General features: G+C 41.1%; 1 protein-coding gene and 5 non-coding genes across 6 annotated transcripts in view; all 6 read right to left on the reverse strand.

The window, feature by feature from the left end:
- Positions 1-162: 162 nt before the first annotated feature.
- arid4a (AT-rich interactive domain 4A) overlaps positions 163-19,294 on the reverse strand; it is a 29,900-nt gene continuing 10,768 nt past the window's right edge. The window contains exons 11-25 of the mRNA XM_063007185.1: positions 19,114-19,262; positions 16,406-16,478; positions 16,107-16,201; positions 15,753-15,850; positions 14,285-14,561; positions 11,741-12,003; positions 7,743-7,922; positions 7,344-7,428; positions 5,523-5,709; positions 5,361-5,423; positions 3,646-4,854; positions 3,438-3,542; positions 3,122-3,328; positions 2,112-2,258; positions 163-2,014 (exon numbers count right to left, since the gene is read on the reverse strand). Coding sequence (XP_062863255.1) covers positions 1,911-2,014; positions 2,112-2,258; positions 3,122-3,328; positions 3,438-3,542; positions 3,646-4,854; positions 5,361-5,423; positions 5,523-5,709; positions 7,344-7,428; positions 7,743-7,922; positions 11,741-12,003; positions 14,285-14,561; positions 15,753-15,850; positions 16,107-16,201; positions 16,406-16,478; positions 19,114-19,262 — 3,242 coding nt within the window. The 3' untranslated portion in view covers positions 163-1,910. The remainder of the gene's footprint in view (positions 2,015-2,111; positions 2,259-3,121; positions 3,329-3,437; positions 3,543-3,645; positions 4,855-5,360; positions 5,424-5,522; positions 5,710-7,343; positions 7,429-7,742; positions 7,923-11,740; positions 12,004-14,284; positions 14,562-15,752; positions 15,851-16,106; positions 16,202-16,405; positions 16,479-19,113; positions 19,263-19,294) is intronic.
- On the reverse strand, positions 7,612-7,693 carry LOC134325886 (small nucleolar RNA SNORD53/SNORD92). Its single transcript, XR_010014398.1, has one exon. It is a non-coding gene; the product is annotated as a small nucleolar RNA SNORD53/SNORD92 (small nucleolar RNA).
- Positions 11,478-11,559, reverse strand: LOC134325884 (small nucleolar RNA SNORD53/SNORD92). Its single transcript, XR_010014397.1, has one exon. It is a non-coding gene; the product is annotated as a small nucleolar RNA SNORD53/SNORD92 (small nucleolar RNA).
- LOC134325882 (small nucleolar RNA SNORD53/SNORD92) lies at positions 15,609-15,690 on the reverse strand. Its single transcript, XR_010014395.1, has one exon. It is a non-coding gene; the product is annotated as a small nucleolar RNA SNORD53/SNORD92 (small nucleolar RNA).
- Positions 15,931-16,011, reverse strand: LOC134325887 (small nucleolar RNA SNORD53/SNORD92). Its single transcript, XR_010014399.1, has one exon. It is a non-coding gene; the product is annotated as a small nucleolar RNA SNORD53/SNORD92 (small nucleolar RNA).
- LOC134325883 (small nucleolar RNA SNORD53/SNORD92) lies at positions 16,783-16,864 on the reverse strand. Its single transcript, XR_010014396.1, has one exon. It is a non-coding gene; the product is annotated as a small nucleolar RNA SNORD53/SNORD92 (small nucleolar RNA).

Here is a 19,294-nt window from a genome sequence, read left to right on the forward strand (position 1 = left end):
CTTTGAGTGATAACCTGATTTAATAATTTACTTCCGACCATTACAACACAACAACTCCTTATTTATGGCATTTGATGTGCCCTTACCTAGCTGCTCATGAACCAATAATAATCACCCTGTGAGTCAGGATCCAGTATTTTGCTCCAAATAAACAAAAGACAATCATATTTCAAAGCTTTATTAGAAATGAAAAGAGCTCTGCTTATTTTACATAAAGATACAATGGCTTTGCTCAGGAACCCAATACCTTTATTCCTTCATCCAGGAATCTGTAAATAAAGCAAGTCCTCGTTATTTAGGAATCACTGCCAATAGTTTTAACATCCTAGTGGGTTGGTTTTTCTAGAGGGCTTGGATTAGGCTCCTGTTCATGACCAGTGGTTTATTATGTACAGTAAAGTGTGCTAATTCTTCTACCAACTTGACATAGAAAAAAGTGTAATATACAAAGATGTATTGTTTAAAAAATAATATAAACCATTTACAGTTTGTGTAAAATGTATTTTTCAAATACATGGTTTTGGAAGATCTATGTACAAAAGAATTCATCTTAGTAAGAAACCCCTGGGCTAAACACACATCCATTTAGCAAATTTTATTCAATTGATTGAGAACTTGACTTGTTGAAACATGAGAATGAACCGGTCAAATCAACAAGTAACAGAAAATCTGAAGACAGACAGAGTGGCTCACTAAGTTACAGTGTTCCAAAAAGGTCTCAGAAACGTTGAGATCATTTGGGCCTAAATAGTAAAGAGTGGAAAACAGAGTGGGAACAATTTACCTCACAGTAGTTATCCAATCACGACCTGACAGTCGTACCTTCCCACAACATTTTTTCATTTATCTGTAATTCCATGGACCAAAAACAAAAAAAGAAAGTGGAAGATTTTCATATTGGAAAAAGAAAACTCCATCCACTGACTGAATAAATATACTTAACATGTTGCAAGATAATACCTTTATTTTACACAAAGTTTTAGACCTAGAAATATTTCATTAAATAATTTCACGGCTGCGATATATAGCTTTCGAAATTTTTCATACTAAAATAAAACTCTGCAATTACATATAAAAAGACAAAATGCACTCGCAAAGGAAATGAGTCCACTGAAAACATTTGTCTTGGGTTCCACTGTAAACATTTTCTTTCATATTTGTTTGGGTTTTTTTTTTTTTTTTTTTTAAAGACAACAAAAATAGAGTTTTGCATAATCATCTGTGCTCACATACTTCACGCACTACCTACGTGGAAGACACCAGCTGCAGTTTTCAGTAAACTACATTCCCTTTTGCAATTGACTTTGTCCCACTTTTCCAAAATAGAGCACTCTGCTGTAACATGTACTTTGGCAGTTCTGATGGAGCAAGCGCACAAAATTGACCTTTTTGTTTGTTTGTTTTTCTTCTCCTAACCATATCCAGCTGGTTAAGTGACCATACCTATACAGGGAGCTTCATCTAAGATTTTAGAAATGCTTCGATAGCCATTTGATTACTGCAGCCAAACCAGTCTGTGCTCCCGGCTGCACGAGGAGCTTTCTGTTTGAGCCTTGTTGAGAGAGGAAAGTGCCGCTGAACTGTCTGGATGGATATCGGTTGTTGGGTGTAGCATTTTCTGATTACATTCACCTCTCTCGAGCGGAGTTTGTTTTCCTGGAAAGTGGCAGCGAGACAGAGCGCAAGGCAGGATCAGTTTACAAAGTGCAGGAGGTGGGAGTGGCCACAAGGCAGAATCAGGGATGACGATGATGGAGAAGGAGGAGGCAACGGGGCGGGGCAGTCGAGTGCTTTTGGCTGCTTGCTCTGGCTCGTCAGTATGCACGTCTCCATGGAGGCAGCAGGATGCTGAGAAGGCAGAGGTGGGCAGAGTGGAGGGAGAAAGACAGAAGGCAGGGGGTGCCGTCTTATCACCTGCACTCCACAGCGACAGTGTTCTGGGTGGGGGAGGCTGAGGAGGGACTCATGCCCGTGTCTGATGAGCCAGAAGACGTAGATGCTGTGGTGTGAGACACTAAAAACCAGACGGAAAGTTTAGTTAAGCGCTCGTTCATACTCATCATTAAGCATTAAATCAGCTCCACAGACTTTTATCTTTTCTACATTCTTACCTTCTCGCTCCTTCTTTTTTAACCTCTTCCGCCTCCTGTCTATGGAAGCCACCTCTGATTTTAAGGACATGTAATACTTCCTAATTTCCTGAAGTTTCTCTTGCAGAAAGGAAATACGGTCAGCACTCGACATGTTCTCCAGCTCATCTGCAAAATCAAACAGCGATTGTTTAGGAGCTAGAAAACCGCTACTAATCAGCTACTAACAAAAGGCCAAACTGCTTTAAAGAAGCAGCTGTGTAAAGGTCAAAATGCACTAAAAAAGCCTTTTATACTATACCTTACATAAATTATAGCTTATAGCACCAAAGAACCACAAGACTGCTTTGAATGGCACTGGTGATTATTTTAGAATCTTCGTTGAATGTTGAATTTACTCCAATACTCCAAGTCACTTTAAAGTTCTTGAAATTTGTCAATGCAGGACCATGTTTTTGTGACACATTTAGATTTATTTATTTATTTATTTAATTGGGTTTTAATGGCATGTTTAACACGTGTGTCATTTAATGTAGATGTAGCCTAGCGGTTAAGGTTCTGGACTAGTAATCAAAGAGTCGCTGGTTCAAGCCCCACCACTGCCAGGTTGTCGCTGTTGGGTCCCTAAACAAGGCCCTTAACCTTCAAGTGCTTAGATAATATACTGTCACACAAGTCACTTTGGTTAAAAGCGTCTGCTAAATGCCGAAAATGGTGTAAATTTAATGGCAAAATAGATATTATGTTTCTGTCTGTTTACTTTATCTGTCTTTATATTTTGGTCTATTTCATATTTGCATGGCTGCAAGGTAGGTCAAAACTGTTCTTGTGTTGTCTTGAGACATTTAGTTTGCTGGACTTTTGGCTGCTTTACAGTTCAAACATCCAAACCGTTCTCCTAAAACCCAGGGTGGTAGATGAATATTTATGTGATTATTTATGTACTATTTGAGTAAAGTTACCTAAACTAAATAAACCATGTAAAAGAGCACATCCCTCCAGTGAGCTGTAAAAGGTTTAGTGCAACTTACTGAGCTGGAACGTCCATTTGTGTGTGCGTGGAGAGGGGAAGGACTGCTTGTCTTTGTGCTTGTCTTTCTCCATGTCTTTACTGCTGGGGGATGCAATGCCAGGACAGCGAGTGTGTTTATGAGCCTTGGCCAGGCTGGAGTGTTTTACTGGAGTCAGCTTATTAGAGGTGTCCATGCCAGGCAGGTCTTCACTGTCACTGCTGTGACCTAAAGATGAACAAAGAACAAAAGACAGTTCAGCATCCAGCACTGGTCCTTTCATATGAACCCTGTACCATCTATGATTCTGGTTACCCATTGTAAACAGTATCCTTACCTGCGCCGTTCTTTTCTGCAGCAGATGCAGTGCTTAGCCGTTTCTGGTTGCGTTTCTGCTTCTTAGCAGGCGAGGTGTTGTTGCCATCCAACAATCTTTTCTGACCTAAAGCAACAAATTCTGTGTTAAATGTGAACAGTTAAACTACATTCCACAACCTCCAACAGTATCAGGCTGTAAACACAAAGAAACATGTACAGTGACCAACCTCTGTCCTTGGCATCTCTCTCCTGAAGGGAAATGCTGGAGTTGCTTGAGCTGGCACTGGCGTCAAAATTCTCACCCAGCCCCTCATGCGACTCCGCCATGCTGTCCGCCTCGACGGTGACGTCGCTCTCGCTTTTGGTGCTGTGGGACTCGTCTGGACTGGGCGCAGAGGAAGGAGAGCATAGCCGAGGCACCGGTACCGTGGCTGCCAAGCTGGGAGGGAGATGGAACGAGGGCTGCGGAGGCTGCACAGGAGTCACAATAGTATTGGGAGCAGGAGGTTTTACCTCTTTCAGTACTGGCAACTCTTCTGATGGTTTTTCCTTTTCTTCTGGGTCATCTAGGTCTACCTCGTGGCACATCAGTGCCTCTAAGCCTATCTGCGGCATCAGCTCCGCGACAGCTGACGCGTCCTCCTTCATTGTGCTCAGGTCCGGAAGGGGTTCTACTCTTATCTGAATTTCTCTGGTAAGAGAAGGCATTTCGGTTTTGACCTCCGGTTCATCAGTAGGAACTTCTACCGATGGTGGAACTAAGGCTGCAGATCGTGGAACTGGTTTTGCAGAGGAGTCTTCAGCTTCCAGTGCAACCTCTGCTAGTCTCCCTATGTCTGATTGCTTTTGTGATGCGAGAACTTTGGCTTCGTCTTTGTGATCCAGGCGAATTTTCTTGTCTGGTGTCCGATGCTCAGTGGCTTTGCGCTTGGCTATGGAGCTCCTTTCTGGAGGCGTGATGTCCTCAGTGGCTGAGTCAGTGTCCGAGTCGGTCGGCTCAGGCATGTTCACAGCGGGGCTGGTGTGTTCACTCTCCTGAGGCTTCTTAAGCTGCTGAGGAGAAGCGACAGGCTCCTCGGTCTGAACGTGGTTAGCCGCAGAGGGAGAGAGCATAGCTGGAGTCTCAGACCCTGGTTCCCTCGGACGAGCCCTCTTCCATTTAGGTTTGGGAGATTTGTCTGCCGATTCCGGCGACGTGGCCGGCTCACATTCTTCATTTCTCTCTTCGACATTCAGCTGGGGAATGTGAGGTTTCTCCTGAGGGCTGGTGGGACATTCCAGCTTAGCTTGAGCAGCCTTCATCTTTTCTTTTTTCTCATGTCGCTCTTCTTCCTCTTCCTGCTTTCGTGCTGTAGCAGGATCAGTCATCTCCGCACATTTAGACTTCTTCTCAGGAGAATCCTCACACTCACTGTCGTCTGAGGAGTTCCCTGAATCTGCAAAGAGAGTAAGGATTTACAGGCATTTGTTTCATTTCCCACAAAAATCACAATATCGCTAAGGTAGCTTAGTCCGCTAGCACATCAGTGCCGAGATTCTGAATTCCCAGGTTCGAATCTCGGCTCTGCTACCGGTCGGCTGGGCATAACAGGCTAATGCCTGCAGCTGACAAAATTTGTCTCCAGTCTGCTGTGTGAGAAAAGACCAGACTAAAAAGGGTGGGGCTGTGGAAGGACCTTGGTCGCCAGGGTGCATGCACAGAAGTGAAGGAACGCAGAAATCGTGGCGTGGCTCTATGCACGCAAAGCTGACCTCATGCGCAAATTCACCGAAGTGTGGGTGAATAAGAGGAGACTGGTAAGACTGCTCACACATCTGAGGGAGTGTGTGTCAGTCAAGACACCCCCTCCTTGGACACTGTCAGGGTCCCCAGCAGCAGATTGGATACACTAAATTGGGAAACTGTAAAATGCAAAAAAAAAAACAGTGCTATCAGTCTTACTATTGGAAGGCCTGTCAGAATCGTACATCTCCGAGGTTCTCCGAGTTCGTCGCCGAGGAGTTCCTGTCAAGAATTATTTTACATTTAGAATCATTTTACAACAAAAGGTTGCTATTGTAAGATTATATGACAAGGCAGTTGAAGCACAATGCCATGACTTACCCTCGCCATTGGGCAGAGTGGGTGTTTCTGAAAGACGTGAGTTTTTTGTGCTGGATCTGCCCTCACTGCTGGGAGTTTTGGATACACTGCGGGAAGTGCTGGGAGGAGTGGATTTCAGCGGAGGTCGGCCACGTTTTACACCTGCTTTGGTCAGTTTGTCCTCCTCTTTCTCGTCATCATCTTTATTCTGTTAGGAACACCAGAGCCGATTAACAACACTGTATCCACAGCACTGTGTTCGCTACTGCTTAGTAAACACTTAAAGACCTTAGAAAAAGATCGCCATACTGAGTAGACAAGATTTATCACTTCGATTGTCCAGGTATGAGTGAATCAGGGACATGTACAGTTGGGGACTAGAACTATTTAATTTGTTTATTTGTATCTATTTATCTGCAATTCACTACACTTGCATGTCTTTGGACTGTGGGAGCAAACCGGAGCTCCCTGAAGAAACCCACACAGAAAATGCAAACTTCACACAGAAAGCACCTGGACCGCTCCACCTGGTTCAGACACTTTCTGATCACTGGATGATGTGAACTTTGCATTTCGGGTTGAACACATTAACATTAAGGCACTAACAATAAGGTGCTACCAGCAACAAAAACCCAAAACACTGCTCCACCTGATACACTCATATCAGTACAACACGCTTCCAGGTCATTCCTAGTTGTTAGTGTTGTTGCAGTGATGACAATGGACAATTACCAGAATAACATCTCATTAGTGGAGGTCCCCTTTGCTTAAAATAAGGGTGTACAGAGCAAAAAATGAGCTTCATACAGCTCAGGATCAGGCTGAGAGTTATCAGTCTACAAAGGATTTAAACCAAATACTAAAAATGTCAGAACCACATTAAAGACCGCATGCTACAATTCAGCATCAAATATTTGGACATTCGCCACGCAGCGGTAAAAAGACACGCTGCAACCAGAGCTGGATTCTGAGTACGTGGTATCGAATCCAGCTTTGCTTCACCGGTTCGAAGCCGAGTGGCTATATGAGCAACGATTGGCCGGTTGCTCATATGGGGGGGTGGGACAAAGAACCGGATGTGGGTCTCTCTCCGTCAGAATGCGATTGCGTTCTCTGCCGGCTGTTTGGAGGCGCTTGCACAGGAGATGAGGGAGAGTGCCCTTAGGGTGTGTCTCTCCGCATGCAACGCTAGGTGGCGCCAAACTCATCAATGTGTGGGTGGCAAAGATGCATCTGGCTGCTGCTCATGTTTCGGAGGGGATGTGGGTTAGCTTCGATCTCCTCTGTCAGGGCGGGGTTCGGCATAGACGGAGAGGAAGCACGATGCAAATTGAACAATTGGATGAGCTAAAGGGGGAGAAAAAAGAGGGAAAAGGGTTGCTTTACACAGCAAGCTCTAAAGGGCCGTCTCAAAGGGCACAACTCTTAGCATACAGTGTGCTTAATAGAGTAACATTACAGGTGATGGAAAAACAAATTAGAGCTTATTAATTATAGTAAATGGAACACAATAGCTGTCTTCTACTCTGTGCACAGCCGTATACAGCAGGTTTGATACCTGCAAGAGACACTTACCCCAACTTTTTATTATTCTTTATATTTCCGTTCTCAGTTCTCACCCCCTCATTAGCTGTTTCTAATGGTTGGGCTAACCAAATTAGATTGGGGTTTGAATGACTACTATAGAAATTAAGTTGTGCTGGTGAGGGACACATAACTAGTCTCTGATCGAGTGAAACCTCAAACATCTCTCCCAAACTACTCAGCTACTTGAAAAAACAGCCTTAAAATCACGTGTGTGCTACACATAAAGCTACAAGATTTTAAATTCTGTTTACTTACCTTAACCTTCTTTTTCTGTTTTCTTTTTGTTCCTCCTTTATCTACAGGCCATATTATTCTATCTGCTTTAACCCACTCGTCATATCTGTCAAACAGAGGTTCACATTAGAAAAGTAGTGGAAATGCAGTAGAAATTAGCATTACAATCAACAGCTATGTAACAATAAACATCCAAAAGTCAAAGTCAATGCAGTAAGAGCCATTTACGTGTTCTATGTGACCAACGGGTTATAATGGCAACCAGTTAAAATTTGACCTATTCACCAGGACAATCAGACAGCCAAGAGAAGTGCTGCTTCACATGAAATCAGCCAAGTAAGCGAAACCATTCTCTAATGTCATCATGTTAGTCCCAAGCACTGTTACTTTAAAGCAAGTCAGACTGCATAAAAGACGTACCTCACATTCCACCCATAGTAATGAACCAGATAGAGGACTTCACCATCATCGTTCTCTGTGTTCTTAATATTGGCTTCATAGATTTTCTGTGCTTTTCCCTTGCCGTATTTCACTTTGACTTTTGTCCCAGTAACTGAGTGCTCGGACTCGTCATCCCCGTCTTCATCCTCCTTCTCATCTCTGTTAAGTACAATACGAAATCTCAAACAGGAGCAAATCCAGAGAACAAACCCAGCTCACAAAACGGACAGCCAAATAATGAATGCTGAACTTCACAATCCTGTTTAGTTGAGTCTAGATCTGAGAAAAACACACCGGAAGACCACGGTGGTGAAGGAGTTTTAAGCTTTTAGGCTATTCTCAAGGTGGGATGCAAGATTTTTAAATGGTTGGTGGCACACCTATGACACAAACCCTATGAACCATGTGGTTATTAAGTTTAACCCCCACCATTTATGTGAACAAAATGTAACCTGGGATATAAAAAGCAAATAAGTAAAACAATTTAGCTCAGTAAAGAGAGGGCTAAAGCAAAATTCTGGTACCCATAATACTGTTGCACTGTGTGTGCAGACGGTATTTGATTATGAAATGTACACAGGTACTGTGTAAAACATGTAGAAAAAAATTATATAAAATACAATATAACCCCCTTATATTCTGTTTCTCTGAATTAGTCATGTTCAAATCCTGTTAAGATTTCCCTGCTGCATCCACCACACCCATGTTTCCAGAAAAGGCCACAGACTAGCACATCTGTACACTTCTTCTGCTGATTCCCTAAAAGGATCAAACTGTGCACTATGTAGTCATTTACCACTCATGATACCACCTTAACCAGACAGTAAAAGTCGTTGCAGATAAAAAGATGCCCTTGCTCAGATGTATACAGCTGTGTTTGATAAATACCCACTGAGAGAGGCTGCACAGCAGAGACACAAAACCCAGATATGTTAACTATTTCACTCGACCTCCAGAAAGCATTTTGTGTTATACTCTATGGATACGCTACAGATGCCTTCATTTAAGAACATACACAACCACTAGCAAGGCCATAATACAACACTAATAAGATTTACAATGTGCTGTTAGGAGAGAGTCTTATCATGGCAGTGGTAACTGGATAAGCAATGTCTATTGTACAGTCACTGTAGTAGTGAATTAGTCATACAAAGGTAGTGTTAATAGTACTACTACTACTAACAACAACAACAATCCAGTGTCACATTTTTGTTCTTCGATAAGAGTGTTTCAATATAACTTTTTATTATCTGTGTAAAACATAAGTGTGCTGGTGTGGCGAAGAGTAATGTGTGGTAAGAGCCATGATGCTGAGTGCTTGAGTTTAGTAGCTGTTTAGTATCCCAGGCTGTGCTCACAAATACAGAAGGCATGTGGCGTTCAATGAACCTAGCTATTGGGGAAAAGGGAGGGCATATCAGTGCACCCTTAGTGCTGGTCTCATTCTTGGATAAATAGAAGGCGTGTCAGGAAGAGCACTGAGTGTAAAAACGTGTCAAATTAAATATGCAGTCATATGATCCGCTGTGGCAACCCATAATGGGAGCAGCCAAAAGAAATCATGTAACATATAGAACATAACATTTAGAATACTGTTGTTTTTGCGTTTTATCATAATGCTAGTATTTCACTTTGACAGTCGCTAGCACTAGTGTTTAAAGTTATTATGCAAAGAGTGTCATCATCAATCATGACTAGATTATTTATACTAGCTACACCACAAATACAGATCTGAACTAGCAGGAAATAAACACTACTTAATCTGTAATATTGGACTAGGGCTGTCGCGCTAACCGCAATTTTGAAATATCGCGGTATAGACCAGCCAACCGCAGGGCATGCCAAGCAACCGCATCACCGCGATATTCACGTTTTTTCTTTCTTTCTTCTCTTTTTTTTTTTATTGTTGCAGGGTCCATCTTGTTTTTTACGCTTACATTCGGGCGTAATAAATGTTAAATGAATTCATAATGAAAATGAGCTAAGAGCATCATTTTCCCGCAACCTGTTCGCATGCGTTGCTGCTGAGTGTCAGGCTTTGTGTTTTAAAATGTAAACAATCGCAACAGGAATTATAGGCAAGTTTATTAATGATTAAATTGAGTTCACACTCAATAAAATACTTGTAATTTAGACTATATTCAAACAGCCGTGGTGTACTAAAACACTTAATGACAGTTAATATGGAATTGCAGCCTGCAAATATTCTCTTGCTGGCTTGCTGGAATGATTTAAATGTATTTTTTCGTTGAATAAAAATGTATGGAAACAAATAATAACTTAAAATGTAGTATATATTGTTATGTTAATTATACCTACTAAATAGATAGTTAATAGTGGCGCAATAACCAGGCAGGATAAGTACACGTGTGTATTAGTGTAACATCGGTAACGCCGGGAACATCACTACCCCACTCAGATCCTCTCTAAACCACATCAGGTGAACATGTTGATTCTTCTAGCGTGCATGATAACGCAGGTTTAAACTCTTACAGACTTTATTCTTTATTCTATTTTTTTTTTTTTTACCATATTTTGATTAGATGTGCGTTTAAAATATTTAGCCTAAACTCTTTTTTTTTTCGTTTCACAGTGTATATCTAGCCTAGGCTAGAAGCTAAATTTAAACCTTTTTTAATAGAGGAAAAAGACGCGCATCCCTGCTCTGTTCTGTATTTAACATTAAACACGCATTTCATTGGTCTTAAAGCTGTCTCATCTTTGTCATTATAAAGCAATAATATATCGAATCATAGCCTAACAATAAAGCTTGTTTATATAGCTCTAAAATCCAGATTAATTAAGTAATTTTCAAAAACAAACAAAACTAAAAAAAAATGCCGATATCACCGCATACCGCGATATTGAGACAGGTTGAATATCGCAAGGGGAAATTCTTTCACCGCAACAGCCCTATATTGGACTTATAGAAATATTAGAAATTGGGGAATTTAGGCCGCTCAGGTGGTGCAGCAGTAAAACACATGCTGTTCACCAGAGCTGAGATCTCGGATACATGGTATCGAATCTCGGCTCTGCCTTGCCGGCTTGGGCTGAGTGGCTACATGAACGATTGGCCTGTTGTTCAGGTGGGGGCGGGACTTAAAGCCGGAGGGGGACTCTCTCTCTCAAACTGGTGCAATTGCACCCTCTGCTGGCTGGTTGGTGGCGCCTGCATGGAGATGGGAAGGAGTGCGGCAGAATGTGTGATCCTCGTCAAGTGTAGGTGATAAAAAAAGACAATCGATTGCTGTGCACGTGTCGGAGGAGGCGTGGAGCAGCCTCGTCAGCCCCAATCAGGAGCAGGGACCAGCATTAGTGAGAGGATGATTGATGGGACGAAATTGGATGCGCTAAAGTGGGAGAAAAAAGGGGTAAAAATGATTTTTAAAAAAAAGAAAAATGAAATTGGGGAATTTAAATGCAAAAACTATACTTTGTAAGAAGGCAGTATCGTATGGTGTAGTCATGTAAGACTGCAATAAAAAAAAACGCTGTGATTTAGTGTGACAATGTAAATATGTGGTATTAGCAGATAGTGTAAATATCATCAGCCTTTTATAGGCTATCAATGTCATTATACATTCTTACCCCCCACCTCCTTGCTTATAGCCACATAACCCATTCTTCATTCACAACCATTTTTCTACACTGCTCTAAAAATAATGCATTTGCCTCTAATCATGATTGGTGATATACTTCAAATTAACAAGGTTAATCAGACAGCCAAGAGAAATGTGACATCACATGACATCAGTCACATAAGCGAAACCATTCTCTTGTATCATCATGAGAACCTGGTGAGCTTAAATAGTCCTGCTACTATAAACTGAGGAGTTTGTGTAATCATTAACAAAAATTATCACTTTCAAATCTAACTAGGAGTTAAAGCTAAACCCACAGGTTATGGTATGTGCAGCATAAATCTATCGTTATATCCAGCAACACCAGCAAAGTAATGTCAAAAGATGATCTACCTTTCTTTAAATCTGGATTTTTCACTCTCTTCGTCGTCGTCGTCCTCTTCCTCCTGATCCTCTTCATCCGAGTCCTTGTCAGACTCCTCAAGACGTCGGCTGCGCCGCTTGATAAAATGATCTTCTGTTTTTTCCTTCTGCTCCTCTTCGACGACTTCTGCTACAAGTGGCTCTTCCCCCTTATTCTCCTCCTTTACCTTTTCTGGCTTGACGGACTCCTTCACCTCTGCTCTTGAAGGAGTCACTGTACAGCGCCGTCGACCCTAATCACAGAGAGGCAAAAGATCACATGATTAGCCCGGCAACTGATTTACTACTTAGCATTAAAATCATAGTTCTCTTTTTACTATGCGACTATGTAGTTCTATACAAACATAGTAGTATAGTATTTAAAATCAATTCCACAACACAAAGTGTGCATGAAGTCTAAAAAGGACGCGCGAGTAGCATGCATAGCAGGTGTGTTTAAATACCGCTAGTACAAATCTAGCAAATGCCCTATATATTTATTTATTATGATTTTAACGTCATGTACACACTTTGGTTAATGTCAAACACAGTCATGGACAATTTTGTATCTCTAATTTACAGTGGGGTCAAAAAGTATTTAGTCAGCCACTGATTGTGCAGGTTCTCCTACTTAGAAAGATGAGAGAGGTCTGTAATTTTCATCATAGGTACACTTCAACTATGAGAGACAAAATGAGAAAAAAAAAATCCAGGAAATCACATTGTAGGATTTTTAAAGAATTTATTTGTAAATTACGGTGGAAAATAAGTATTTGGTCAATAACAAACAAGCAAGATTTCTGGCTCTCACAGACCTGTAACTTCTTCTTTAAGAAGCTCTTCTGTCCTCCACTCGTTACCTGTATTAATGGCACCTGTTTGACCTCGTTATCTGTATAAAAGACACCTGTCCACAGCCTCAAACAGTCAGACTCCAAACTCAACCATGGCCAAGACCAAAGAGCTGACGAAGGACACCAGGAAGAAAATTGTAGACCTGCACCAGGCTGGGAAGAGTGAATCTACAATAGGCAAGCAGGTTGGTGTGAATAAATCAACTGTGGGAGCAATTGTAAGAAAATGGAAGACATACAAGACCATTGATAATCTCCCTTGGGGTCAAGATCTCATCCCGTGGGGTCAAAATGATCATGAGAACGGTGAGCAAAAATTCCAGAACTACTCGGAGGGACCTGATGAATGACCTGCAGAGAGCTGGGACCAAAGTAACAAAGGCTACCATCAGTATACACACTACGCCGAGAGGGACTCAAATCCTGCAGTGCCAGGCGTGTCCCCCTGTACATGTCCAGGCCCGTCTGAAGTTTGCCAGAGAGCATATGGATGATCCAGAAGAGGATTGGGAGAATATCATGTGGTCAGATGAAACCAAAATGGAACTTTTTGGTAAAAACTCAACTCGTCGTGTTTGGAGGAAGAAGAAGAACCCAAGAACACCATACCTACTGTGAAGCATGGGGGTGGAAACATCATGCTTTGGGGCTGTTTTTCTGCAAAGGGGACAGGACGACTGATCCGTGTTAAGGGAAGAATGAACGGGGCCATGTATCGTGAGATTTTAAGCCAAAACCTCCTTCTATCAGTGAGAGCATTGAAGATGGAACGTGGCTGGGTCTTCCAGCATGACAATGATCCCAAACACACCGCTCGGGCAACGAAGGAGTGGCTCCGTAAAAAGCATTTCAAGGTCCTGGAGTGGCCTAAGCCAGTCTCCAGACCTCAACCCCATAGAAAATTTGTGGAGTCCGTGTTGCCCAGCGACAGCCCCAAAACATCACTGCTCTAGAGGAGATCTGCATGGAGGAATGGGCCAAAATACCAGCTACAGTGTGTGCAAACCTGGTGAAGACTTACAGGAAACGTTTGACCTCTGTCATTGCCAACAAAGGTTATGTTACAAAGTATTGAGTTGAACTTTTGTTATTGACCAAATACTTATTTTCCACCATAATTTACAAATAAATTCTTAAAAAATCCTACAATGTGATTTCCTGGATTTTTTTTCCTCATTTTGTCTCTCATAGTTGAAGTGTACCTATGATGAAAATTACAGACCTCTCTCATCTTTCTAAGTAGGAGAACTTGCACAATAAGTGGCTGACTAAATACTTTTTGACCCTACTGTACCTCACTTGCATGTCTTTGGACTGTGGGAGGAAGCCGGAGCTCCCAGAGGAAACACATGCACACACGGGGAGAACATGCAAACTCCACACAGAAAGGACCCGGACCACCCCGGACCTTCTTGCTGTTAGGCGACAGTGCTACCCACTGAGTCACCGTGCCTCGAATGCCCTATATTGAAGCTTAGTCTTAATCACAAAATACTGTCATACTGTCAAGTAATATTACCATGCAGCATGCATTATGCAGATCCACTTTGTTTTAAATGATATATTGTTCTGTAATTAATAACCTAAACAACCTTTGCCAGGTGTTTTGAATGTCCCACCCATGCTTAACAAAGTACAGCAGCAACACCACAAACCCGAAATGCACCATCATACCACTTACCCTGGAAGAAGAGATATCTCTGTGGCTTTTCTCATCCTCTGCGTCAGAGTCATCTTCGTCTGGTTTGTCCTTACACGCTTCAGGCTCAGCCTCAGTCTGCTCAGACTGGTTCTCTTTTTCTTCACCCTCCTCCTCTTCTTCCTGCTCCTCCTCCTCCTCCTCCTTCTGTTCAGCACTCTTTACAACTGACAAAGAGGCTGGCCGAGGCTCGTTATGGTGCACAGTCCTGAACTGGATCTGAGCTGATCGGCAATACTCTTCAAAGCCATACAGGTACCTAAAGAAAAGTTAGCAGGAATTATTTAATGTGTTTTCTTTTACTTATACAGTCCATCATCATTTATCGGCTAGAACACAGCCAGGCACTTAAAACAACTTGCCTGGTTAAGGAGGCATTAGAAAGTGCAGTTGCACAAATTGATGTTTTAGCATTCATTTACTACCAAATTACCTGATCATTTACTGGTTCAGAAAGTGCATAAAATGTTATCAATGCATTTTATATAGTCAAATGACTACAATAATCAAAGAGACTAAACATTTTTGTCTTTTGTTATGGATTACACTGGCCTACTCACTTACATAAAATGTAAATACTAGTTAACTGTGTATAAGTTTCAGTGACAAATCTACTAAAACAAGCAAAGCACAAACGAGTGACATGAACAGCCTTTCCTACTATTTTTCCAGTCCATTAAAATGACCGATTTTACCAATAATTAGATTAGCCCACCCCTTCCTGTAAATCTTATGACAAACAGAAAAAGTGCCTGCAAATCAGAAGTGACTCAAACATAACAGTTTTTAGCCATTTGGGCCAAAGACATAATTCTATTAATAAATCCTGCAATTCAGTAATGTATGGAAAAGTGCCTTATTAAATGATCCGGGCCTTTGGGTGGCATTATGGTCAAACACGCTGGTGCACCACTGCAGTGTTCGAACCTGAAAATTGAATCGCAGCAGAACCACCGACCTGGCCAGGCTTCCAAACATACACAACTAACTGTGTCTGAGAAAGGTAAGGTCAAACCGGGTCACATGGAGCTAGGCAACTCAACACTGGCAGCTAATTAAGAAGCGACCACAGATTGGAGGGGGGAGTGTGGTGATCCAGGTTTCCTTGATCTGATCAGATCAGGGGCATTGAAATTGACATGTCCGAGACATAAAATATGAAATCCAAGCATAAAAATAAGTAATTTATGCAAATAAAAGACAAACAGAACATATACACAGGTAGCCAGGTTAATACAATAAACAATACAGTTAATAACATTTACAGTTTAGCTCATAATTTAAAAGATTAAACAACTTTTAGGGGTAAATCAGACAGCCAAGAGAAATGTTTCATCACATGATATCAGCCAAGTAAGCGAAACCATTCTCTGCTCTCATCATGTTTGACCCATTATGCCAGTTAATCCATCAGCTTAAATACATCAACAAATTGCATTACAACACTTACTTTTTATAAGCTGTCTTCACATTGTAAGAAGCTGCAGAATTCAGGACAGGGATTCCCAAATCCATATAGACCTGCTTCCATACAGATCCACTTTCAATCTGTAACACATAAGGTAACATTTTTAGCAACGTAAAATGTCATTTGTAGATTCTTAAGACTCATGGCTCATGCATGGGGGATAATCAGATAGCCAAGAGAAACATGACTTCACTAAACATCAGTCGAATAAGCGAAACCGTTCTCAGGATCATCATTTTTAACCCCAGTCTGGGACAGCTCGGTACACATGGTCACATTATGTAAATACAAACAGAAGGTTTTACAAGAAAAAAAAAAAAAAAACAGGACACTCACACTGTCACAGCCCCCCTGCTGATACACCAGCCTGAAGAGTTTAAAGAGGTTTAAGTCCTTGTAGCCCAATACAGGAGGTTTGTTAATAGGTGTTCCTATGGAGAGAGTGGAGGTTTAGTAAAGCGTTACAATAAAGAAGCACAATGTTAATAAAAAGCAAAATGTGACTCGATCTGCACTGTACTACACAATAACTACTAGGTTAAGACTAAGCACACACTGAGTTCTGGAGTGGGGATCTGGGTTAAAATCAAAATGGTCATATGTTGAAGTATTAATGAGTGGATGGCTGTATGTACCTCTGTCTTCCATGAACTTATAGAGCTGTTGTAGAAAGTGGTCCCGCTCTTCTGGGTCTGGTTCATCATCAGGCTAGAGACACAAGAAAAGTTTGAGAAGTATTATTCAAACATGAACTGCTGACCATCTGTGGGACACCTAAATAGAAAATTTGCTGTTACGCCAAAAAGATAAAGAAACAGAACACCAGTTTAATGATAAAAAAAAATTCTAGTCAGGTGATGCACCATAACCATTACTAGTATTAAAGCTCTGTTTTTGTTATATCACATGCATTCACAGTAAAAGTATGTCAGTAAATGGATTAAATTACAGTTACAGTTAATAACATTTACAGTTTAGCTCAAAACTTAAAAGATCAAACAACTTTTAGGGGTAAATCAGACAGCCAAGAGAAATGTTTCATCACATGATTTCAGTCAAGTAAGCGAAACCATTCTCTGCTCTCATCATGTTTGACCCATTATGCCAGTTAATCCATCAGCTTAAATAAGGTCAGATGTTGATATATCAACAGACTGCATTACAACACTTACTTTAGGTGATAAACCATAACCGTTACTAATATTAAAGCTCTGTTTTTGTTATATCACATGCATTCACAGAGAAAGTCAGTAAATTGATCAAATTATGCCAATTTCTTATGGCTTACAGCATCCCATCAAAGTGTAAAACACATCACTGATGTTCATATCAACAAGTCTTTGTACTGTACATTATTTAATAAACAGAGCATAACAGTGAACATGGCAGTAATGTAGAACAGAATAATGAACACAGTGAGAACCAGCTGAGACATCAGAATGTAGATTTTAAGCAGAGTCAGTAAGAGACCGTTTGTTGCAAGCACTAACTAAACAAGCTAATCAAAATGAATAAAGAAGAAGTGGGTATATTAAAGCTCTTCCTGAGTGTGTTATTATTAGTGTTGTTATTATAGATAAGGAGAGTTTACATAAAGTCAGAGTGCAAAGTGATGCAAAACATCTTAATCAGTTGCAATTTTAATGTATAAAAGTTTCAGTGTTTAAGTACATATTTAAAAAAAAGTCCAGATTAGAAACTTCAAATGTGGCTGTATGTAGCTGGTGCATGCACGTCACAGTCAGGGTGGGTAAGAGTTTGTAAGAGTTTTGTAAGGTGGCGGCACAATTTATAATCTTTATGAGAGCAAGATATGATTTGAATAAATAAATTAAAGCTTACTGCCTATGACTATAAGAAACTAAAGCTTCCATTTCACAAATAACAGAGTGACAGCAACCTAAACAATCAGTCGTCTCCACAAAGTCTTTCTGTGGAAATACAACTGAAACAACTATTCTCACTGTATTTAAATTCATGCAAAACCAAGCTGATCTATCAGTTTCACATATTACCAGCAGCGCATGCAGTGCTGTTGTGATGAGCCTCAGACCTGCCCACAAACCCGGCTGCCACACCTCTACTGGCCCTCAGCCAATCCCCACAGCTTTCTTAACCATAGGAAGTGAAGGTTGCCATGGAGGCAGAGGCCCGGGAGAAGGAAGAATGAAGCATTGTCATCTCGAGTTTGGGAAAAGGGGGGGAGGGGGGGTTTTGGGGGGTTGTCCTGCATGCTGAGGTTATTCACTGGATTCACTCAAGGTACTGCAGGACAGCGTGTCCAACCCGCACAATTCAGCACTTCTGTAGTATTGCCTCACACTCAGCCTTGCAGCAAAATTTTACCTAAGAATGTCACTTAACTCCAGAGTAATCATTAGCCAAAATGCAACACACCCATCCGCTGCACTGGTCTACAACGTGCAGCCAAATGCTGACTAGCAGACATATTTGAACACAGGCTAAAAAAAGTAACTGCAACTGTTTAAGTGCACTTACTGCACTCCAACAATAACAACCAGAGAGAAGGAAAAATGTAAACAGAATCCCTCTGAGAGATCACACATAAAGAACAATTGAGCTGTGATGAAATGTATGTCAATGTAGAAAATGGAAACTGCAATTAAATGTAATGCCACCCTTCATTTCTAGCAACCGCTTTATCCTGGTCAGGGTCATGGCAGGTCATTTTCCACTGAGAAACTCTGCAGAAAAGGAATGAGCACCCTGTAAAGGGTGCCAATACATCGCAAGGCTTTGGTCATTCTCCCAGACGTAGCCAAATCATGTCTGGGCAATAGCACCACTGAGGCTGGTATAATAGACCTTAATGTTATATTTTACAAATACAGATAAAACACCAACACCCTTCAGTAAGCATTTTGTTATAAAAGTAACTGAACTGTGGCAAAAAACATTAATATACAGCAAAAATGTTTTTAGACAACACAACAATAATGGAGCAGATAGCTCAGGTTGTGAAACAGAAGCTTTAGATTCTTATAGTCACAGGCAACAGGCTTAGATTTATTTATTTAAATCATATATTGACTTTATAAAGATTATAAATTGCTGGTTGTTTGACTGCTATTACATGTTATGCGATTTTTGAAATCACGATATCAGTTATTTTAGCTTATGGTGATTCACTTTGGCAATCATATATATATATAAACAAAATGTTGGTCACAAACAACCTACCAACAGCAAAACCATTCTGCTTATACTCGTCCCATTAGCCAAGAAAAATCCCAACATAATCAATTATTTAATCAATTAATAAACTCAATTATTTATCGTCCTCTTTGACAAAGGATGATTTACGAAGAAGCCAACAACTTACTTCTTCCGGCTCTGGATCCTTCTCCTCTTCCTCGCTTTCCTTGCCTTCCTCGTCATCACTGCTGGAGGATTCTAGAATCTCACTCATATCCATTTTCCAGGCATCAGGGACCTGCTTGGTCTGGAGGAAGTGCAGCGCTTGTTCAAAGCCTGTGTAAAAAAAAAATAATAATAATAAATTG

This window comes from Trichomycterus rosablanca, chromosome 13 (genome assembly GCF_030014385.1).
Source record: "Trichomycterus rosablanca isolate fTriRos1 chromosome 13, fTriRos1.hap1, whole genome shotgun sequence".
NCBI lineage: Eukaryota > Metazoa > Chordata > Actinopteri > Siluriformes > Trichomycteridae > Trichomycterus > Trichomycterus rosablanca.